At 36.8% G+C, this 25,054-nt stretch overlaps 3 protein-coding genes across 3 annotated transcripts; 1 reads left to right on the top strand and 2 right to left on the bottom strand.

Moving 5' to 3' along the window:
- Window positions 1-202: 202 nt before the first annotated feature.
- Window positions 203-3,375, top strand: LOC143611899 (zinc finger protein ZOP1-like). Its single transcript, XM_077086004.1, has 6 exons — window positions 203-364; window positions 1,569-1,769; window positions 1,864-1,969; window positions 2,056-2,151; window positions 2,226-2,549; window positions 3,149-3,375. The coding sequence occupies exons 1-5, from the start codon at window positions 356-358 to the stop codon at window positions 2,540-2,542; spliced, it is 729 nt and encodes a 242-aa protein (XP_076942119.1). The 5' UTR covers window positions 203-355; the 3' UTR covers window positions 2,543-2,549; window positions 3,149-3,375.
- A 1,797-nt stretch (window positions 3,376-5,172) lies between these two features.
- On the bottom strand, window positions 5,173-5,871 carry LOC143611909 (uncharacterized). Its single transcript, XM_077086013.1, has one exon. The coding sequence runs from the start codon at window positions 5,869-5,871 to the stop codon at window positions 5,173-5,175; it is 699 nt and encodes a 232-aa protein (XP_076942128.1).
- Window positions 5,872-8,869: 2,998 nt separating this feature from the next.
- LOC143611903 (serine carboxypeptidase 24-like) lies at window positions 8,870-22,913 on the bottom strand. Its single transcript, XM_077086008.1, has 9 exons — window positions 22,495-22,913; window positions 21,653-21,760; window positions 21,481-21,576; window positions 20,795-20,887; window positions 20,555-20,643; window positions 10,398-10,768; window positions 9,528-9,620; window positions 9,314-9,422; window positions 8,870-9,206 (listed from the first exon to the last, which is right to left on the bottom strand). The coding sequence occupies exons 1-9, from the start codon at window positions 22,892-22,894 to the stop codon at window positions 9,075-9,077; spliced, it is 1,491 nt and encodes a 496-aa protein (XP_076942123.1). The 5' UTR covers window positions 22,895-22,913; the 3' UTR covers window positions 8,870-9,074.
- Window positions 22,914-25,054: the final 2,141 nt, after the last annotated feature.

Raw genomic sequence — 25,054 nt, 5'->3', positions numbered from 1 at the left:
ACTTTTAAATTGGAATAACATACTGAATAAACCACAAAAACGAAAACCACGGTTTCACTCTTTCGGTGAATAAAAAGATAGTAAGCGTGTCACAAGACGTTAATAAAAACTTGAGGGAAATATATGCAACAAGCCAAACCTTATGGACGGGGGGGGGGGGGGGGAATAAGAGTATTATTATTATTTCTTGATACATAAGGGGATCAAATTCTAGGGCTTATTTCTTTCGATCAGCATTTGAGCCCTAATTCGCTGATCAAAATCTACGCAATTCGTGCAGAAATTTGAGGGCTTTTTAAATTCAGCATCCGTACTGATTTACGCACAACTCAATTTGCTGATTCAACTTGCAACAATGACTGAGGTACCATCTTTATATCCAGACACTGGTTTTAATAGATTGTGTTAAAGCTGTATTAATCAATTCAGGGTCTTTAATCTTATCTTTTAATATGAAGTAGCATAATCGTGTAATTGTCTGTGATTGGTTTATTACTTTATTACTTGATTTCACGAATTTTATATTATTTTGTTGTTTATGGAGATTCAAATTACATATTGAACAAAAACAAAAGATATTATAAACTGCAATGAAATTGCTTCTGAGGTGGAATTGTAAATTACTTAATCATTGTGTTAAGGCTTGATAATATTCAACGGTGGTTTTGTTTTCCTTTGATTCTGTTAGTTAAGCAGGTCATACAGGTTAACCCGAACATGACTTTCTTTACCCGTTTATCTGAACGAGTCAAACGGTTTTATGTGTTGCAGTCAAGTTGTAAACTTGTTAAATGGGTTGGCAGGGGTTGATAAATAAGTTAACTTGCCAATCTATTTATGACCCGTTTAACAAGCTTGCAACTTGACTACAATCCGTCATAGTTATCAAAGGTGCTAGATGCACTCAAGGCGCATAGGCCTTGCCTGGGGCCTAGGCGGCAGGCGGAAAGAGCAAAAAGTGAGGGCCTAAGAAAAAAAAGCGACTTAAATACAAGAAAAAAAGGTAAAATACATTGTGTATTAGGAAAATAATACTATTCTTCATATAAAAAACAAAAGTTATTATATAACATTTAATATTTTGATATCATCTAGTTGGTACCAAAAGTTCTAAAAGAGTCGAGCTTCAAATGTAATTCCAGAACTTGATTAACAAATGTTCAAAGTACCAAAAGTTGAAAAAGTAATAAATAGTAAAGGTTCAAAATTCAAATCATCATTGTTCGTGGTCCGTCATCAATACCAATACAGGTGTTGGCAACTTCAAGAACCGAGGTCCTAGAAACTAGAAGCGCATATATTGGGCCTTGCCTGGAAAATAGGCCTGTCAAGCTGTTTGACTCATTTAAGTAAGTGGGTCGTCTTTAGGTTAAATAAATCTAAGTGTGTTTGGGGAGGGTTGATGTCTTTGGCACGAATAAAGGCATGGCTTGTGTTTTGGTTCAACGATTAAACTAGCCAACTTGATATGATTGACACCCCTATTTTTTTTGCTTTAGATTTACACTTATAAACTCACTTTTATTGCATTTACCATCTCGCTAACATTTTATTTGTTTATTTTTCAGTATTGGGTTAGTCAGGGCAAAAAATGGTGTGACTTATGCAAAATCTTCATATCCAACAATCCTTCAAGCATCAGAAACCATGAACTTGGTCAACGCCACAAAGATGCTGTCACCAAACGGCTCTCTGACATGAGAGACGAGAAAGTTAAAAAAGATAAGCAGAACAAGGAAACCGAACGCGTTCTCACACAAATTGAAGAGGTAAATAAATAGATATGCTATTTTATTTTAGAAGGATAATTTATTCTCAATATGCCACTTTTTTTATATATTTCGTTGTAATTATTGTTGGCAGAAAGCAACCCGTAGTTATCAAAACGACATATCAACTTTTCAGAAGGCAAATTCATTAGGTGCTCCAATAAGCATTGAAGGGACCGGTGATGGCTCTACATCAGGAGGTTAGTAATAAAAATCGTTAATTTATAAAAAAAATAAATTTTTCATAAAGTGAAATGAAACAATACATGATTTTTGTTAATGACAGAATGGGAGCATGACACCTCATCAGGGTATTACTACAATAAAAGTAACGGTTGTTACTATGATCCTAACTCGGGCTTCTACTATACTGATGCTTTAGGTAAATTGGTAGCCTTTCTATAAATTTTATAGATTGTTTAACCTTTTTTATAATATTTTTTGTTTTGCTAACAGGTAAGTGGGTGACACAGGAAGAGGCTTTTGCTGCAGCGTCTAAACAGCCCTCTGGGTCTATACAAAAGAAACCCATGTTTGCTACACAATCATTGACTTCACAAAGTCAAACAGACTCTAAAACTCAACGGTCAACTGTAAACCCTACACGATCTGTTAACAAGCCGTCTTCCCTTGCTATAAACAAGAGAAAGCGAGTGGATACGAAACCGAAAGTTGTGTCCGAGGAAGAAGCCGCCGCACTCAAGGCTAGGGAGGCTGCAAGGAAGAGAGTCGAGGAGAGAGAAAAGTCTTCACTTGGTCTTTATAAGCATTAATATGCCGGTACCGGTACGCATTTTGCATAAATTTTAGTGGTAATATGTTTTAACAAATTTGTCATACATGTCGCAAAATGGGTTGGGTAACGGGTCAAAACGGTCCAGGTCTGGTTGACCAAAAACACTTTTGTCCGATTTTCTACAACTTGTCTGCGTCAAAGATAATATATTATATTATTTAATAAGCTTTTAAATATTATGTATACAGTGTGAGTTTTTATGCATTAAAAAATAGGGGTGTAAACAAGCCGAGCCCAACTCGACTAGGCTCGAGCTCGGATCGTTTAACTTATGAGCTTGGCAAGTTGGCATATATCAAACTTTATTTCTAAAGCCCAAGCTTATTTAAGCTCGGTTTGATTCGAGCTTTTAGAATTTAGAGAGCCGATCTCAAGTAGCGCATGAGCAGCTTGGCTCGTTTACACTCCTAATAAGAAGACACTTTGGGCAGCGTTTGACCCGCTTTCTTTTAGGTTAATTCTATGTCCTTACCCATATGACCCGCTAGGGCAAAGCATAACATAAATTGACTCATTCGTAAGTATATTATAAGGGAATGTATGGATTTATACTGATAAATTTATGGTAACATTTTCAATACAGAAGACGATGAGTGGGGAACCCATTGATGCTGGAAATGAGCGGCCTAGCTAAACGCAAACGATGCTGTAAAATTCATTGATCGATCCTCGTTTTCAATCTTGAAACTAAAAAATTAACATGAGATTTGTATAACGGTTTGATTTCATAGATTCACATCATTTTCAGTATTCTACAGTCATATTTTGTTTTTATTAATGACTATATTAGAAGCTATTAAGTGCAGACTATATATGTGTGACTGTGTGCATTTATACCCTGATCTTACAAAGCTGATGGTGTTGGTAGGGGCCTGGTCGCCTGGATTCGGTGGTTTGAAATAGGGCTGCTTAATGGGTTGACGCAAATGCGACCTGTTTAACCCAATAAAGATTTTTACATACTACTATTTCAAGATTCTTAAGTTCCATGTTATTTTTTATCATTTTGAAACATTTTTGTCAATTTAACTTTAAGCCTTTTCAAATTTTGGTATTTAAAAGACCCAAATAGTTTTAAGTAGTTATATAAAACATATTATTTCTTTTTTAATTTTTTTTTACAAATCTAGCTTTAAGTCCAGTTGGTTGATAAATTGGTTGTGGTTCAATGGTAGAGCACTCACTTTACAAGTGAGAGGTAGGGGGTTTAAACCTAACTATCACCAATTTATATGGGAGATATGAGGGATGACCCTGGCTTGTCAGGGTTCGAGTCCTGATCTCACCCGGTTTTTCTGGCCCCTCGTTGTCGTGCCATTTTGCGGGCGTGGGGGTCGGGTTTTATCCGGTGAATCCCTCAATAGGTGGACGGATCGCTAGGGGCTCCGTCCGTCCGGACTAGTGGCCGGCTCGGGCTACCTTTAGCCAATGGGGGCCACGTACGGAATACCCGGTGTTACTTTGTTGGTCGTTAAAAAAAAAAAGTCCAGTTGGTTGACTGTTTACTTGTGTAGGACTGACCGACTGACTTATATAAATTGGCCACTGACCCCACCACATATTTAAAAACTAAATTCCCTTTTTACCCCGTTGCCGACAGCAACTTTGCACAAAACGACACTCTTTCATCCCATTTCATTATGGCTAACCCCTAAAGTTTATAATAATATTAATAATGTGAAATCAATAAAGTTGGTTTAATGGAAAGAAAGTATCCAAGTAAATAAAAAAAAATAAGCGTGTGATAACATAAGCATGTGAGTTTTTAAAAATTTATATTGTAATGATATATCTAAAATTCAGGGGTGAATCTAGCAAAGGTTGACGGGCTCAACTTTCTTGGCGAAAAACATTATTTAGTGTATTTTTTTTTTTCGTTTTATATATCAGCTACCCCTAAACAAAGATCTTTTAGCCCGTACTCCTTCTCAGTTTTTCTTTTAAATCCGCCACTAATGAAATTGAAGTATGATGGAACCAAAGGGGTCCAAAAGGATCCACCGACTCGGATCATTGGAACTCGTTGGAATTTATTTTTGTAAAATTTTTATTTTTTATTTTTTTAGAAAACATGAATTTCACATCTAGTTGAACTAAAGAAAAATCTGGTTCTTACCACTAACTTCTTTAATTTAGTATGAAACTCATTATTTTCACAAAATTAATAAAAGATAAAAGAAACCAAGAAATCCATATCTTTAATTTAGATAAAACTTATTACACTCTCAATACAAATGTATACCATAAAACTATTTCAAGAAATTAGAAAATGATCAATCATGAAATTATACAAAGAGTGGTTGAAACTAATAATAATAAATAGGGAGACAAGTAAAAAGCAACCACAATAATGGAATATATATATCCTATGTGGGTCAATCCACACAAATTGCCTTCACTACTATCGTTATCACTCTCACATCACCATAATGAACATTCTTATGTGATAAACAAAGATTCAGATAACAAATATAATGACTTGTCACCACTTTTAAGAATCATACACTGTAAAATGTAACTTCACACTAAGATAAACAACCTTACAAGTTACAATATACCTTTTTTTTTTACCTTACCAGTGTATGAAAACCAGATCCCTTTCTAATTTCATTGTTTCATAACACTTGCTGCGTTTTGATGAAACCTTAGGCAACCCAATAACCCGGATTTGCACGGCAAGTTCGTCCTCCTCCTCATCTCTCCTGTTGTCGATAAATTCACTTCCTCCACCGACACCATCATCGAACCAGTGTCGGTGCTTCTGAAACTAAATGCTTCGTCCTTTTTCAACATTGTGTATTTATTCATAGAACCTTTTCTCGTTGTCACACCCCCTTCGGACACACTTCGAAACAATAACAAGTTCTTGATGTTCCACTTATTGCACTTGTTGCTTTTCGACGTCGTTTCACGTCCATAATTTGTTGCATTCTCCTCGGGTGGGTTCGGTGTTTGCTTTAACGCCTCATAGAAAGGATCAAAACCGGATAACACCTCTTTAAACCGGAAGCTAGGCGGTTTGCATGATCCTGGTGAGTCACTAGGGAAATGCATGCATGGGGGCGGTTTCAATGGTTTGATTTTGCCGCAATCAAAGAGGTCGTCGGCTGCGGATATAGAGTGGCGTTCGAGATGCCCGAATGCAAAATCTGTATGATCATGTTTGGGGATTCCTGGTTTGTGTTCCCAGAAGAATGGGATCATGGTGGATTGAGGACTTGATGGGGCAGTGGCGTATGGGGACGTGGCGGTGCTGTCGAAGTTGAATTCGGCAGCCGGTGACGGTGGGATGGTTTGTACTTCCATGGAATTAAGGAGAAGATGGATATATGATTGTTTGGAGAAAGGTTTGTGTTTTGCTAAGTGTATATGTAGAAGAAAGGGTGTAGACTTTTAGAATGAAGTGGACCATAAGTTTTGAGAAAAGCAGATTTTTTTTGTTACAATAATAATAATAACATTTAAGGTGTATTGGTTTTATAAATCAAAACCATTATCTTTTGTTGTTGTCGTTCCTAACTAACGAGCTGGTTGCTGAAGGTCTTATCTTTTAACAGATTTGTTTCCAATAATTGACAACTAACGGAACCCTAATGTTGGTTGCTTATTTTTTTGTCGAAAAACTGAACCTGAACACCAATAGCAACAACCAAACACCACCACTTGAACACAACCAACCGATTCCGACGATAGTTCTAGGGTTCCGGTGACCTCAATAATTGAGGCTTTTAATAGAAAAAGGTTCCTGAAGGTCCGATCAAAGGTTACAAAGATGTTTGGGACGAGCATGCTGCGTTTTCTGAAATAAATGTGAGTTTCCGGCTAAACATTTTTCCGGTGACCTGCAACTGAAGACGTTAGAACCGGTTAGTAACGGACCGTTGGCAAGAAATATGATAAAAAGTGGGATCATTATCAGCCAATTCGTTAATTAAGACCAGAAACGATCAAAAAATGATAGTTAAAATTAATAAAACCAATACACCTAATAATCATAATAATAATAATAACAACAATGTTTTTTTATAAGGTTAAAAGTCAATAAAATGTGTGTTTTTCGACATGATCCCCATAAACATATCAGAAAGTAATAAATTATAGTTTGAAGTTAATAAATCATATTCTCTAAAGGGTGTAAAAAAAAGGTGAAACTACACTCGTGTGTCACATTTTCATTGTATTTTATCCTTGACGGTGATCCAAAAGTTAAGGAGACATTAGGCAAAGGTGTAAATATTCTTTAGAGATAACTGTCATAGTATATGTGGTTTGACCAACTACGCAACTTTAGTACATATTCTTATTTTGTGCAAATGGCTACCTTAGGTTAAAAAAAACTTGCAATTTTAGTATTTTTTTTCTAACCCCGTCTATTTTTTCCGTTAAATCATGGATAGTTTGGTAACTTCGTTATTTTCTTTGTTTTTTTCTTTTCTTTTAAACGCTTATATCTTGTAAACCATAAATCCTCAAATCATAACATCAAAATCCAAATCCTAAATCACTAAATATCGTAAAAATTCAAACCCTATTATGATATGGAGAAAAGATTTAGAGATTTAGGATTTGGATTTTGATGTTTTGATTTGGGGATTTATGGTTTACATGGTATGAGCATTTAAAAGAAAAGAAAAAAACAAAGAAAGTAACGAACTTACCAAACTATCCCTGACTTAACGGAATAAATAGACGGGGTTAGAAAAAAAAGTACTAAAAATGCATGTTTATTGAAACTGAGGTAGCCATTTGCACAAAATAAAGAGTAGATACTAAAGTTACGTAGTTGATCAAATCACAGGTACTAAAATGACACTTAATTCTATTCTTTAAATAAGCGGATGATGTTGCATAAAAGACAATTTTGCCTCGTCACATTTGCATTATGTATTGTACTATAAGCATTATTACAACTTGAATTCACTTAACTTTTGTCTTTAAATATCTCTCATATATGCATTATAATATAGCATAGTTACTACGTACATATAACTTTTATAACAATGAAATTTTAAAGGGGATAATTCCCAAAATGATCCCAAATAAGAGGGAGAGAAAAAAAAGATCCTGAATGGGTCCACATTTCCAAACTAACCCATGAAATATGTACTAACCAGACGCTTTGAAAAAATAATTGACTGAATTTTTAATCCAATCAAAATGTGACATGTGTAAAGGATCTGACACATCAGACGAAATTTTTAAAAATCTCGTATGTTCCAACCATATTTTAAAGTTAACTCACTTTTTAAAAAACAGTCTATCTAGACGGTTTTTTTATGTTTCTTGTCTGGTCCGTTCAAATTATTATTATTTCATCTTCTTTATCTTCTTCATGTTCTTCATCTTCATCTTCATCATCATCGTCTTCTTCTTCATCTTCATCTTCTCCGGCACCCCACAACCTCATCACCGTCTAACACCACCTCACCGCCACCCGACACCACCTCACCGCCACCCCGCCGCCGCCGCATTACTACCGGCAACCACCAGTTCCCCACCTTCTAACACCACCTCACCGCATCACCACCGCCAACCGCCAACCAAAAAACTTAAAAAGATATCCTACCTGAAACAAACACCATAATAACAATAATAATAATGGTTAAAAGGTGTCACACAATCTAATATAGTGGGTAACGAATCCTAACTCATAACTCAGTCAGGTCAGGTTTATTATGTTTTGGGCTTAGCCATTTTACAGGGGAATTGGTGGTTGGCGGTGGAGAAGTGGCTGCCGAAGGTGGGGAATTGGTGGTTGGCGGTGGTGATGCGGCGACAGCGGGTGGAGGTGATGTGGTGTCGGGTGGCGGTGAGGTGGTGTCAGACGGTGGTGAGGTTGAGGGTGCCGGAGAAGATGAAGATGAAGAAGAAGATGAAGATGATAAAGATGAAGATGAAACATGAAGAAGATGAAGATGAAGAAGTTAGGACTAATAATAATTTGAAAGGACGAGACAAGAAACATAAAAAAACTGTCTGGATAGACTGTTTTTTAAAAAGTGAGTTAACTTTAAAATATGGTCGGAACAGACGAGATTTTTAAAAATCTCGTCTGGTGTGTCAGATCCTTTACACGTCACATTTTGATTGGATTAAAAATCCAGTCGTTTATTTTTCCAAAGCGTCCGGTCAGTACATATTTCATGGGTTAGTTTGGAAATGTGGACCAATTTAGGATCATTTTTTTTCTCTCTTGTTTTGGATCATTTTGGGAATTATCCCATTTTAAAATACGCTTGCACTTTATTATATTTGAACTCCTAAATGATTGAATCGGCAAGATAAGATCGTATTAAACGAATCCTTGATGGTAAAGTTGCATTGATAACATGTCGAACGAATTAAAAATAGATTTTCTCGTTATTGGTTACAAGAGTGCCTATCGATGCTATAATTCATTTCATGGATTGAAACACTGAATCTACAACACTATTCTTTTGTGTTGACGGCTGATAATGATACTAATAATGAAGAATATAAAACCACTTGTTTGATAATGATGCTTGTTTTTAATCGCGATTTGCCAAGAACGTCTTTACTAAAGCAAAGGCTTGGCGTGGTTGAAAATGAGGTACTTCATGACCAGCACCTCGTACAGTAGCAAACGTTAATCCATCGTATACAACCTTATACCCCGCCACCTGAAACATTTAACCAAAACTCAAATTTCCTAGCTTGTTTAATACTCTTTTAGTATCCATTAAACGTAAGTCTAAAGTTTGTACGGTTTTTAGACAAGAAACGTTACTTGTTTAGTAGCGTCTGTCCAGAATCGCCAAGGTTTGATCACTTTAAGGTTCATGGCATCAATAGAATATCGTGTGCCACAAACTGGAACAACGGCATCCACGTCTCCACTGTCGAAAATGTTTCATATCAGATCATTAGAATAATCTCTAGAGACAGTCAAATGGTCCATTTTACAATGAGTCGTGTAATTGTTAAAAGTGTGACATGAATACCTATAAAGAAGTATTCGAAGACCCGAAGCAATTAGCCTTTTGTATATCGGAAGCATAGTTTTCGGACTATCCTTCCACTTCACAATGAGTTTACTGCAACAAAACAAATTATAAACCAAGGTTAAATGATATTATCCAAGACAATGAGTTGGCCCAAAGGCCCAAACAAATCACCCATCCCATAACTATGCTTAATGTTAATGGGTCAGATTATGAATATCGGATTAGTCACATAAATTGGGACAAAAAAACATTTTTTATGGATTGACACGAACATGAACCATTTAACTAGAAAAGTTCTTTTTAATTTTATACTAGCACTTTAAATCACAAACTATAGCAAAACAACAATGTATATAATATAAGTGTATGGGTATTGTAAGAATATACATTTTCTAAAGAAGTCTAGGAATAGATCTTGGTCTTTGGATCAAAGTATTTGATTGTTTACATCTACAGTGTGCTAAAAAACCATAGAGTGTCATATTTACATGGCATGTTTTATTTTAAGCCTTCCTACAAAACAATGATTTCATATTTGACCTCCTATCTGATATAGTTAAGTTAAAGTAAATAAAATATTACGCTAAAACAATTTTATTATAATATTAAGGATTAGACGGGTCAACCCATGATCCCGCCAAGTTGACCCAAGCACATCCGTTTAGTAAAATTTGTTTTCATGGTTGACCCAAAACCATTTAGACTAGAATCAAATTCGTGATGAATTTCATATTAGGTTCGTGTAGTCTCATAAATTCACACCCATTAACATCAACATGCTTTTCAGCAAGGTCAGACGGTTTTAACGGTACAAAATATAACTTTTAAAGCATAGGTAGAGCGAGTTGACCCGGTAAATGATCATACCTGCAAGTCGCCCATGGATAAGATAACTTGGTGACATTAGCATGGAAAGCTTTTTGAACATTTGGTAGATTGAGATACGCTTCCACGTAATTTCCTTCGCATGGATCTAATCCGCTATGGCGTTTCTTCCTAACTGTTAATCCATGGGGCAATATCGGACAAGTGGGGCCGTAGATGTTGTAGAAATCAATGTCCCCGATTTCTTCCCCGAGTTCTTCCTCTAAGCTATTACAGTATTCGCTATTAACGGTAGCATTACTACAATTTTGAGTTAATTTGGTATAAATTTCATCTGAAATTAACGCATGGCTCCATAAGTAATCGTTGAATCCTTTGTCGTCGGTATCCTCGTTCATGATTCCATTCCCAACCTATATATACAAACAACCACAATGTTAATAATGTAATACATGTTCTTTTGACTCAAATATTTACCCGAATAACTTTTTGACCTAGTTAATAATTTCTAATAGCTTCAAATGATTATAAGATTAAAAAACACTATAAAAATCATAGTATAATGATAAAAATGTAAAGAATACAGTTTAAGCTAAAAAAACATTTTTTTTAACTCCGAAATAATCTAGGAATGACACATTAACCATAAATTGAAAAGTAGAAGATGGTGTGAGTTAACGCCAATGGTTTATTTAAGGCAAATATTGCTGAACTATCGATTTCAGGACTGACATGACATGTTTTGATGAGGTTAAGATATGTTGTTCTTAAACTGACTCGGTGGTTTCAGTGGTTGCTTTTGTGTCTTTCTTTCCGTCACACAACTTAGTGGAATTCTTCAGCCACGTGCTTCTTTATTTCCGTCATGTCACAGAACTTGATGGTGAAATCAGGTGGACTTGGATACGAGTCTTCGTATGGTGGAGCATCGGCCTCAGGATTAGATGGGTCTTCATATGGTGGAGGATCAACCTCAAAGACTTGATTGAACATGCACTTGTCGTTCCAGTAGTTCAGAATAACTTGGTCCAATTCCTTTGTCTAGGGGTTTTCGGTTGTCGATGCGTCTTCTTTTGCTAGAATATATGGGGGGTATCTTCAAAATATACTTTGTTTCTTTTTTCTAATTAACGACATATTTCTTTCCATGGTTGCACGTAGTTAATTTTTGAAGTAATAGCTTGAAGGGCTCATTTCAAACCACCCATACACAAGACTAAACGGGTCATTATTCTTCTTTGATGGGTCGTTCTGCATATAATTACTTGGTTTTCCAAATAACACCAAACAGTGTCTGCCTTGTCTGGATGACAACATCTTCACCCATTTGCTGATCGGGCAGAACCACTTAAGGAGTTTAACCATATTTGACCTTTCTGGGGGCATAATTCGTAACTCATGGGTAATCAGGTAACATATAAGTTTTTCGGAGTTAAAGGACATGGCTATCTTGAATTTCTCAAACCAATACAAGAAAAACCCTAAGGCTTCTATCTGTAGCTGGCACAAATTGCTGACGTGTAGGATATTAAGAAAAGGGTAATATGGGCGAAACCTGCAATTCTTCATGAAGGGGTCATTTATATAGAGGCGATAGTTAGGGAGGTCTTGTAGTTTAGTTGAGAAACATTACGGTTGTTTGTTTAGATAAGTTCTTCAACTTTTACTGGGATTGGGGTCGAGTTTGGCTGCTTGGGAATGGTGGCTTTATCCATTTTCTTTATGGCTTTCTGGTGATGGTCGTTTCGGATGGAGTTGTGTTGGATTTTAGAGTCATTCCTGCTTTTATAGGCCACCAAACCTTTCTAGGCATTGTAAGGAACAGTAAAGATTCCCTGTAATGGAGCTTCCCACAACAATTGTGATTTTTGAAGTGACACTCGAATCTTTACTTTTGTTGTTTGTGGTTGATACCACTCTTCTCGATTCTTCCTTTATCTTTCAAGATTTCTTTACATGTGATTTTCTGACAGACTTCTTTTGCTTTTGCTAGTGGGGCTTCTTCTTTCTGAGAGATTCGTTTGTTTGTTTCTTCTGAAATCTTTATTGGTAGTGCGCATACTGTAGTTAACTGTTCTTGGTTGTTTTCCTAGGCTGGGAGATAATCTTCCTCGGGAAGCTTTTCTTTATTTTCTTCAGAAACGAAACTCTCGTCGTGAGATGGAATTAGCATGTACATTGATGAAGCCATCATCATGTTGTCATCTCCGAACTGTTTGTCCTTTTTAGTACCGCTTTTGGATGGCTTTCGTTCTGTGCTACTTGATGAAGCACTGCGTTTTGAGGATGAATTTCTCGCTCTTGCTCTGATATGGGCTTGTTCATTTGACCAGAGGTTCATTGATGGTGACGTTTATGAGAACGAGTGTACCGATAGTGGTTGTGGCTCAAAGGCTGTTAAGACAAACGGGGCACCCCTCCATGGATCGTCAATCATGGTTGAAGTTCTTTGTTGCTTGTGTTGTCTTTCAAGGTCAACAAGCTGTGCTTTAAGGAACTTCATCTTAGCTTCCTTCTGAACTAGGCTATTTTGTACTTGTGGGCCAGGTCTTGAATGGACTATTTGGAGTAATTCATTATGAAGACTAAGTATCTTGGTTCGATCTTCATAGATGATACTCTCAAGAGTCTACATTATGCCTACCAAGCTTTCTTTGGTTTGGCTAAACCTGTTCTGCTGAGATATGATAGCTTTGGGAGTGTTGTTTTGGGCAACAACATTCTTACTTTGCCAGTTGAGAGTAGCTTCTACAGCAGTGATCTGACTTGAGGATCCTGTGGGATTCATAGTACTGGAAGGTTGAACTTTCCAACTATGTTTGGACATTTGGATAGGATCTTCAAACGAGGCCAGGGCCGGGAACTCAATCTGGAGTTCTGGGGACTAGGCGGATGGGATGGGTGTGATGACAAACATTTCTTTCGGCTTAGGAGAGGTTTTGGGTGATGAATGATTTGTTGATTTAGGTGTTGGCTGTGATGGTGTGTCACCATAAAGGACATAGTGATCAAACCAGCCCGATGGTTCACCGAGAAGGCCAACGGTGAGATCTCCTGCTCCATCTCTTCTTTAGAGACCTTTGGGGATCCTTTCTTCTTCTTTGGAACATCTTCATCATAGTCAACCCTATATGCTTCGTCTAAGCATGCCTGACAGTTGCACACGTCATACGTGAAGTGTTCTGTCTTGGGTGGGGTCTTTACAGGCTACATCATGCACATCGTTGAGAAGACACTTCGTCTGTCTTCTTTGTTGAACTTGAGTTCCACAAGACCATCTTGGTGTCGGATAAAATCTGGAGGTGTTGTTTTCTGGACTGGAGCCTGATGAATCTGTTTATAATTAGTTATCCATTTTTCCGGAAGGAGCTTGAGGAGCTCTTCTATGTATTTCGGCTTAGGAACATATGTTAAGGTTGGAACGACGTTGGAGTCGATTTCGATGAACAACGCGTCACCTGAATTATCATGTTCTGGGACCATGATGTCTAAAGAGTGATTTTGGGCCTTGTACGCTATCTGGTAGTGGAAGGTTGCTTGAAAGGTGTTAACCTGTTGGGCACCTCCAATATGAATCTGAGCTTTCATGGCGGTTAATAGTGATGGATCATTGAGAGGCATGCTGAAGTTTGGGTAGAAGGTGACAAACATTGTGCTGACGTTCAACGTGGTTTGGATAGTACCAATACAGGCGTGTTGGTATTATAGAAACTTAGAATTGACCAAGGCGATCCGGGAGAATGCCGGTAGACCTTTTCTACCATCGAATGTCAGGGCTAACCTTATTGCACCAAAGTGGATATTGGTGAAGCCTTGCGCTTGGAAGATCCTTGGAAAATCTGGGGGAAGGTATAGGGTTACTGGGTGTTCGGAGGTTGTGGCTGGAAGCTTGTGTGAATCAAACTTGGAAGTTTGAACATACTCATTGACACTTGGGTTGGGGTTTGAACTAATTGTTTTTTTGACACTTTTTGTAAGAGTATTTTGGGGTTTAGAAAACACACTATAGGGATTAAATAAAGGCATACTAGTAATAGGGATTTTAGAATCATCATATAGATAAGAGAACTCATATAATTGATCGATCCTAGACGCTGACGACCGACGACTGGACATAGAATGGGATAGACTGGACTCGTGGTTCATATATGAGTTTTAACATGACCTAACACTTTTTGGTTTTTCCCAATTCGTACTAAACTAGAGACTTACAATGACTCTTCTCCTTTTTAGCGTCGTTTACCACTCATGAACAAATTGTCTATCGACACAGGGAAGTGCTTTCACGTCGTATCAGACTGTTCAAGTACTTAACAAGATCAGTTGTTCTGATTTGAGAGATCTGATCAAAGTTGGCAGTCACAGAGCATACTTAAAAGATCCGGTATAGGCGGAACATGAGCCTGGTTTTGGCTCTCTCTAACCTCTCTCTAGTTTCTCTCTTTAAAAACTTTGAGTCTTTTAGTCTTTTATTTTCTGGTGGGTTGTTTGGGGTCCTCTCAAGTCTAGAAAGCCTAGTCCTTGAGGTTTAGAAAATTTCTAAGCCGAGCTTAGACTTGTGTCTTGAGGTTCTTATGGGTCTTCTAGAAGATCAGCCATACACTCCCCTCTTTTATGGTATCAGAGCCAAAACCAGGCATCTTTTCCGCATTTACCGGATCTTTTAAGTATGCTCTGTCACTGCCGACTTTGATCGGATATCTCGCATCAGAACAACTGATCTTGTTAAGGACTTGAACAGTTTGATACGACATGAAAGCACTTCCATGTGTCGGTAGACAATTTGTTCGTGAGTGGTAAGATGACGTTAAAGAGGAGAAGAGTCGTTGTAAGTCTCTAGTTTAGTACGAATTGGGAAAACCCAAAAAGTGTTAAGTCACGTTAAAACTCATATATGAACCACGAGTCCAGTATAACCCGTTCTATGTCCAATCGTTGGTAGCGTCTAGGATCGATCAATTATGTGTATTCTCTTTTCTATATGATGATTCTAAAATCCCTATTACTAGTATGCCTTTATTTAATCCCTATAGTGTCTTTTCTAAACCCCAAAATACTTTTACAAAAAGTGTCAAAAAAAAAAATAGTTCAAACCCTAACCCAAGTGTCAATGAGTATGTTCAAACCTCCAAGTTTGATTCACACCAGCTTCCAGCCACAACCTCCGAACACCCAGTAACCCTATACCTTCCCCCAGATTTTCCAAGGATCTTCCAAGTTCAAGGCTTCACCAATATCCACTTTGGTGCAATAGGTTAGCTGTTACGGTTTATTCGAGATAACCGTCAATCTTTCAAGAACACAAGAGAAGAAGAGAAAATAACCCAAGATAATAATTCTTTCTTATTATTTTTCTTAAACGAGATTACAATATATAGGAAAACAAAGAAATAAAAATAGTAAAAGATAAACGAAAAGAAAACATAATTTGACTAAAAAGGAAACTAAATAATAGATAAACTTAAATAATAATAATAATAATTATAATATTATTATTGTAGGATCGTATCAATTCCCGATCCCTTGAAAACGTCCTTGTCCTCAAGGACGGAATGTCGTTGCCAAGGCGGTCTCCACTCGATTCGTACGACGGCATGTGGGGAAGTCTCAACGTAGCACCACGGTGGCCGCCATTCGAGCCTTCCAGTGTTATTCGGGCCAATGTCAACGGACCACCACAGGGGGCGCAACACGGGTCGCCTTATTGCACCTTTTAACAGTGTTGGCGCCAACCAGCTAATTGTATTGTTGTAAATTTCATTGGCATCTTTATTAACCATTAAATTACAACTTTGTTGCTTATATTTACCAGTTGCATGCCCACCTAAGGTCACATCCCCCAATCCTTGAGTAACTTCCTAATTAACAATGGTTTCATGATCAGATTTGACAATTGTATTAACAAACTAGCGTGGAATTGAGTAAGCATTACTGTAGTGAAATCATCCCAGGTGAGGAAGTCTGAACTCCCAAGAACACAAGAGAAGAAGAGAAAATAACCCAAGATAATAATTCTTTCTTATTATTTTTCTTAAACGAGATTACAATATATAGGAAAACAAAGAAATAAAAATAGTAAAAGATAAACGATAAGGAAACATAATTTGACTAAAAAGAAAACTAAATAATAGATAAACTTAAATAATAATAATAATTATAATAATTATAATATTATTATTGTAGGATCGTATCATTAGCCCTGACCTTCCACGGTAGAAAAGGTCTACCGGCGTTCTCTCCGGATCGCCTTGGTCAATTCTAGGTTTGTAGAATACTAACACGCCTGTATTGGTACTATCCAGACCACGTTGAACGCCGGCACAGTGTTTGTCACCTTCTACCCAAACTTCAACATGCCTCTCAATGATCTATCACTATTGACCGCCCTGAAAGCTCAGATTCATATTGGAGGTGCCCAACAGGTTAACACCTTTCTAGCAACCTTCCACTACCAGATGGCGTACAAGGTCCAAAATCACTCTTTGGACATCATGGTTCCCGAGAATGATAATTCAGGTGACGCGTTTTTCATTGAAATCGACTCCAACGTCGTTCCAACCTTAACATATGTTCCTAAACAGATTTACATAGAAGAGCTCCTCAAGCTCCTTCCGGAAAAATGGATAACTAATTATAAACAGATTCATCAGGCTCCAGTCCAGAAAACAACACCTCCAGACTTTATCCGACACCAAGATGGTCTTGTGGAACTCAAGTTCAACAAAGAAGACAGACGAAGTGTCTTCTCAACGATGTGCATGATGTAGCCTGTAAAGACCCCACCCAAGACAGAACACTTCCTGTATGACGTGTGCAACTGTCAGGCATGCTTAGACGAAGCATATAGGGTTGACTATGATGAAGATGTTCCAAAGAAGAAGAAAGGATCCCCAAAGGTCTCTAAAGAAGAGATGGAGCAGGAGATCTCACCGTTGGCCTTCTCGGTGAACCATCGGGCTGGTTTGATCACTATGTCCTTTATGGTGACACACCATCACAGCCAACACCTAAATCAACAAATCATTCATCACCCAAAACCTCTCCTAAGCCGAAAGAAATGTTTGTCATCACACCCATTCCATCCGCCTAGTCCCCAGAACTCCAGATTGAGTTCCCGGCCCTGGCCTCGTTTGAAGATCCTATCCAAATGTCCAAACATAGTTGGAAAGTTCAACCTTCCAGTACTATGAATCCCACAGGATCCTCAAGTCAGATCACTGCTGTAGAAGCTACTCTCAACTGGCAAAGTAAGAATGTTGTTGCCCAAAACAACACTCTCAAAGCTATCATATCTCAGCAGAACAGGTTTAGCCAAACCAAAGAAAGCTTGGTAGGCATAATGTAGACTCTTGAGAGTATCATCTATGAAGTTCGAACCAAGATACTTAGTCTTAATAATGAATTACTCCAAATAGTCCATTCAAGACCTGGCCCACAAGTACAAAATAGCCTAGTTCAGAAGGAAGCTAAGATGAAGTTCCTTAAAGCACAGCTTGTTGACCTTGAAAGACAACACAAGCAACAAAGAACTTCAACCATGATTGACGATCCATGGAGGGGTGCCCCGTTTGTCTTAACAGCCTTTGAGCCACAACCACTATCGGTACACTCGTTCTCATAAACGTCACCATCAATGAACCTCTGGTCAAATGAACAAGCCCATATCAGAGCAAGAGCGAGAAATTCATCCTCAAAACGCAGTGCTTCATCAAGTAGCACAGAACGAAAGCCATCCAAAAGCGGTACTAAAAAGGACAAACAGGTCGGAGATGACAACATGATGATGGCTTCATCAATGTACATGCTAATTCCATCTCACGACGAGAGTTTCGTTTATGAAGAAAATAAAGAAAAGCTTCCCGAGGAAGATTATCTCCCAGCCTAGGAAAACAACCAAGAACAGTTAACTACAGTATGCGCACTACCAATAAAGATTTCTGAAGAAACAAACAAACGAATCTCTCAGAAAGAAGAAGCCCCACTCGCAAAAGCAAAAGAAGTCTGTCAGAAAATCACATGTAAAGAAATCTTGAAAGATAAAGGAAGAATCGAGAAGAGTGGTATCAACCACAAACAACAAAAGTAAAGATTCGAGTGTCACTTCAAAAATCACAACTGTTGCGGGAATCTCCATTTACAGGGAATCTATACTGTTCCTTACATTGCCGAGAAAGGCCCGGTGGCCTATAAAAGTAGGAATGACTCTATAATACAGCACCACTCCATCCGGAACGACCATCACCAGAAATCCATAAAGAAAATGGATAAAGCCACCATTCCCAAGCAGCCAAACTCAACCCTAATCCTAGTAAAAGTTGAAGAACTTATCTAAACAAAAAACCGTAATGTTTCTCAACTAAACTACAAAACCTCCCTAACTATCGCCCTTATATAAACGGCCCCTTTCATGAAGAATTGCAGGTTTCGCCCAGATTACCCTTTTCTCAATATCTTATACGTCAGCCATTTGTACTAACTACCGACAGAATGGTATTTGTTTGAGAAATTCAAAATAGCCATGTCATTTAACTCAGAAAAACTTATCAATTACCTGATTTCCAATGAGTTAGGAAGTATGCCCCTAGAATGGACAAATATGGTTAAACTCCTTAAGTGGTTATGCCCGATCAGCAAATGGGTGAAGATGTTGTCATTCAAACAAGGCAGGCACTGTTTGGTGTTATTTGGAAAACCAACAATGACCAGTCCAGTCTCGTCTATGGGTGGTTTGAAATGAGCCCTTCAAGCTATCATTTCAAAATTAACTACTTGCAACCATGGCAAGAAATCCGTTGTTACTTAACAAAAATAAACAAAGTAAATTTTGAAGATATTCCCCTAGAGTATCTAGAAAAAGAAGACGCATGGACAACCGAAAACCCCCAGACAAAGGAACGGGACCAAGTTATTCTGAACTACTGGAACAGTAAGTGCCCTTTCAATCAGATCTTTGAGATTGATGCTCCACCATGTGAACACCCGTATTCACGTTGTCGAGACCCGTCTAATTCTGAAGTTGATGCTCCATTATACGAAGAACCATATCCAAGTCCACCTGATTTCACCATCGAGTTTTGTGATATGACGGAAATGAAGAAGCACGTGCCTGAAGAATTTCACTAAGTTGTGTGATTTTATTATTGTGTGATTTGTGTGTCTGATGCATGTTTAAGAATAAAGCTTAATCACTCTTAAAATGATTTTAGCATGTAGGTTAAGTTCTAAGTATTTAAATATGTCTAGTGTGATGTAAGCCATGATGTAATTGGCTAGTGTGATGTAAGCCATGATGTAATTGACTAGTGTGATGTAAGCAATGATGTAATGAACATCCTTCGTTGGCTTATAAAAGGAGGGTTCCTCCTAGTTTTTGAACCATCATTAGAAAGAAATAAAAACTTCTTATATATTTCTCTCTAACCTCTCTCTAGTTTCTCTCTCTAAAAACTTTGAGTCTTTCTTTTATTTTCGGTGGGTTGTTTGAGAGTCCTCTCAAGTCTAGAAAGCCTAGTCCTTGAATTGCACTTTATATTGATTCCATGTGGAGACGACTTTACTCATCCGTACTAGCTAGTTATAGGTATTTAAGTTTTTTAAATACTTGTTTATGATTAGAGCACGACCTCTACATCACTCATGTAGACGGCTAGACGCGGATAATTCTCTAAAACTAGGACTGGAGCAGGATAAACTAAGGCTTGGGTACATGATTGGGTTTGGACGTGTATGAAACTAACAACTCTTTATAACATATTAACATGTACTTCTTTTAGATTTTATGGCGACTTCCTAGTCAACTTGCTACTCACAACAGGTTATATGGGGATTGGGGACTTAATAGGTATCTAGACCGACTGTATCATTATCATCGTCATTCGTCAAACTAGTCCTTAATGTAGATTGGTTTTCTAACGTCAAAGATTGTTTCAAAGTGGCAGTCACATACTCACATTGTATACTAATTCAAACATTAAAAGAAATTGATTAAAACATAAAAACTACTAGCTCAATAAAAATATACAAGATTCTTTTCTTACTGATCACTTTTGTATGTTTGATAGTTAAGTTGTTTCAAAAGAAATTGATTAAAAGTGGCTACTAATTGTTGTATAAGACATATTAAGAGGGTTAAGATATAACAATATGGTTTTTATATTGTAATGCAGAAAAAGAAGATAAAACAAAAGGAAGTTATTTACCATAACACCCTTGATGTTAATGATTGAACTAGAGTGACCCTCCTTGTTTCTCTTTATAATTACATCAGCTAGTTCTGGGATATAAAATCCTGCAACATAATTTAACTTCTCAAATTTCATATTGTGTTCTCTAAGAAAATAATAATAATAATAATAATAACAATAATAATAAGCAATTTTATAAAATAAATGTGTTTATATAAGAATTTAAAGTTGCTTATTTTGAACCGTAGTATGTACCTGCATAGCTTTCGCCTATTATGAAGAAGTCGCTATTTTTGTAATGTGGGAATCGTCTGAACCAATTCACCAAGAAAGCGTACGAGTCAACGGCTGTGATTTTATAAAGAGACCATATGTTAAATCAAAACTTGATTGCACACGTAATTATATATATAATTTATAAAACTTTGATTATTTATACTTTAGCTACCTAAGTTCATTTGGCCCTCAACTTTATTTACAAATTTTGGTAAATTAGGTTTTTGTCTCAAAAGTTTTGTATATATACTTTTTAGTCTCTCAACTTTAATTTCACATATTACTATTCGGCCCCTCAACTTTGAGAATAAAATATTTTTCCTTTCAACTTGCATATTTACTTTTTGGTCTCTTAACTTTAATAATCAAACTTTTATCATAACAAATCGAACTAATACCGACCGACTTCTTGCCATGTTTCCACTGCAACGCACAGTAGCTTTCAAACATGTATGTATTTTACCCGTTTCGTTGCACGCACGGGTGAAAATAACTCTTCACTTGAAAGTTGGAACTTTCAGTTTATTTAATAATAGTAATAATAAAAGACAATTCAAATGGAATATCCTTACTATGGAAGCAACTAGATATAAAAACCATGTTAACTTTCTTTCTTTCTATTTCTTTATAAAAGAAGGTGCATGCAATAATAAAAGGGAGCCTACCAGTCCTTTTATCCCCTGACATGTCATAATCACTGGTTGTGTTGGAGTAAGAGAATCCAACTCCTGCGGGTGACTCCAAGAATAATATATTCGCAACTGTGTAACGGATCAAAACATATATTATTAAAGCTGACTTATATATATTTAGTGGGACATGTACAAGAAAACCAACCTTTGTTCCATGAATATCTTCGTGTATAGAGCGTTTTGCCATCAGGGTTAACGCCAAACGGTCCAATCTCGATCATGGCTCCAACCCCAAGCGAGGAACAACCCGGTCCTGTCACGTTATAATGGGTCGTTATAAGTTATAATGTGTGTGTAAGCGCATCTGTTATGAAGATGTGTAGGAAAATGCTAAGAAAATAGGTGTGGAATCTATAAAATATAAGAAATTGTTTTTGTAAGTGTAAAGTTCATAAAATATATTGCATTTGTGTAACCTTTTATTTATAATACATGTCTTTTTTATTAAAAGAATTATACGAATTATTATATGTATACAAGTTTGCATATTTCAACACGTCAAAACTTTGTATGCAAATGTGATGCAACTTATTCTAACTTAATTAATTAACCAAAGTGACATGACATGCATATATCAGGGTGATCGGACCGGGAACCCCCCCCCCCCCCCCCCCCCCTCAAAGACGGCCTTGCGCTACATAGTAGTTTGCCAGTCCAAAAATAGACTATAATAACTACATTTCAATTGCAATTCTATTGACATGTTCCTTGTATCATAATGCAAACAAATTTCGAATATATGTGACAAAATGGACCGTTTAGAGAGGTTGTGTTATTAATCAAAACACGTAGATATGATTAAGAACAAATGCATTAGATATGGCTATACAAACCAAGTAATATGCTAATTTTATATAATATAAGTGATTTAGAATGTTGTAAGCAACTTTTAGTCATCCAAAATGTTATTTTCTGTAACATTTTTCATAAAACTTTACGAGTTTATCTCGTTAAACCGAAGAAAAGGCAAAGATTAGCAAAATGTACCTCCATTAAGCCAAAGAACAAGTGGCTTAGAGGATGGTTCATCAAGAGCTTCAACAAAATAGTAGAAAAGGCTTCTACCATTGACTCTATCAACATTAATATATCCCGAATATTGTTTAAATATCGAAAGGGTGGATAATGGTTGCCCGGGAAGCCCTTCGTGTATGTAATCATCTTCCATTTTCCTCCCACTATTGTCGGTTTTCATTTGATCACCAAGGCCTGATTCAGTCAACATGTCCTCACTGGCCATACTGACTCGGGCCTGGTATTTTCTTGAACGTCTGAATTCCATCAGGGTTTCCGCCTGGTTGGCCCGCGAGCCATGGATTTGACACTCGCACGTTGTTACCGTTACAAGAATAAGTAGTGTAAGAAACAATGTGTGTCCCCTCTCCATATTTTTCTCAAATGGCAAATGAGAAGTTGGTACGTATATTTATTGACAAAAGTAAACGTTGTCGTTTTGGTTGTAGTTTACTAAAAGGCTCGTGCTATCAATATCTTGGAACACGACATAAATGGATGCATAGCATATTTCGATGATGATAAGTTTTAATATAATAATATGTACTAATTATTTTTAAAAGTGTGAACATGTTTTTAAATTTTTTACTGTATAAAGTGGTGAACATAATTTGTTGGTGGGTCATGTGTTATCACTCACATGGAGACTTTTTTGGAAGGGAGCCTATACCCATATATGTCAATTGTCACGAGTGGTCATTCCAACGGCTTCAATTATTTTTGTAAATTCGTGCATCGATTTTGTAAATTTTTTGGATAATATTTTTGGTATGTGTATAGAATACGTATACATGTTTTATAATTTTATACCTAAGACCGTCTTCATCGTGGCGTGTCGAGAAATTCTTTTACAAGGAGTGTCAGGATGTGCTTGTGAGAAGAATGTGAGGAGGGACAAAAATACTCCTAAGGACGTAAGCTACAGTCTTAGCTTTCTTAAAATTATTGTTTCCTTCATAAAATTTTCATTGTCCTCCTCATTTGCGGCAACGTCTACGTAATTCAACCCTCTATCCTATCATCTTCCATATCTTCCAAATTTTTTTATCTTCCGAATCATGTCCGATCTTAATGTTTCACCTGCAGAATATTGATTTCTTATAGTTATTCAATTCCACACATATAAACACCTAAAAACCCATAAATTTAATCACTTAAACATGCTAAAAACCATTCCAAACCCATTCCATCAAGGAGCGTTTTCCATGAGGGAGAGACAAGGGAGAGAGATACGGTATGTGATGTGGGCGCCCATGAAAACAGTAGTGATGCAAAAGCTTTAAGAATACGGACATAAGTGGTATATTTCTTAAAAAACAAAGGGTTATGATATTCGTACACCATCTCTTAAAACTCACAATCCCTAAATACGATCGTATAGGATTTATACGATCGTATGGAACCCCACATGACAAAAGTACACAAAAGTACACTGAGCGTGCAGCCGTACGGAGTTTGACCAGAAGTCATACGATAGTATGACTCCCATACGAGCGTATGTAAAAGAAAACAGAATTGCTTGAGCCGGATGTGTTTAGATTTGTGATAGTATACAGATGTGGTTGCTAAAGGATATATGATATAATATTCCGTACATACTTACCCTCATTTTACGCAACGACACGATATATAATTTTGGATGTGATATGATATATTGTGTATTATTTGACAGGACACAATATTCCAGACGTGATATAATATTCTACTGGTTTTGATATACAAACACGGACGGGACAAGTTTTCTTTCAGCCATATTACATTATTACGTCAGTAGTTAACACATGCATATTCAAAGTTATAATTTCTCAAAAAACCCAAAGTTGATAAGATCTTCAAAGTTGGTTTTTTTTTTAAAAAAAAAGTCATATGATCGTATAGTTACCATACTATCGTATGAAATGTTTCTGGACAGCCAACCACAAGCTGCAAAAAGCTGACATATTCTATAACCTTATATGATCGTATATGTTCCATATGATCGTATGGAGTCCAACAGTGTGTTGATAAGTCAAAGGGTGTTTGAAGTTCAAATCATGCATGATGGAAATTGTGAAATGTTAGATCTATTTGATCATGTAAGGTAAGAGAAGCTGGTAGAAATTGATGTTTGTAGGCGTTAATAAATGGTAACAATTTTTTTTTTCTCTAGTCACACTGAAGGGTGAAAATTGATATTTTTTTACATTTTTATGTTTGCAAGTGTAACAACAAGATACGTGTTTATGAACATTTTAGACGTATATGATACTTCGTATAAATGACTTATTGGTTGTAATAAATTAAAGCTTTGCTTAAACTTATGAGATATCTATTTACAGTTGAAAATAGGATCATTCAATGAGCGAGCGGACTTGAGTCATAGTTAATTCGTATATGTGACGTATTAGTTGTAATAAATCAAAGCTTGCTTATGGGATATCTATTTACAGTTGAAGATATGGTCATTCAATGAGCGAACTGAGTTGAGTCATTGTTAAATCAGGAACGAGTTCATAACTATACAAGTCTAGCTATGGCTCGGCTAATCCAACCT

The sequence above is a fragment of the Bidens hawaiensis genome, unplaced genomic scaffold (genome assembly GCF_021521415.1).
Source record: "Bidens hawaiensis isolate Kalapana, Puna unplaced genomic scaffold, B.hawaiensis_p1.1 tig00032476_1, whole genome shotgun sequence".
Classification (NCBI taxonomy): Eukaryota; Viridiplantae; Streptophyta; class Magnoliopsida; order Asterales; family Asteraceae; genus Bidens; species Bidens hawaiensis.
The sequence above is the reverse complement of the archived record's forward strand: the minus strand, read 5'-3'. Positions and strand labels throughout refer to the sequence as shown.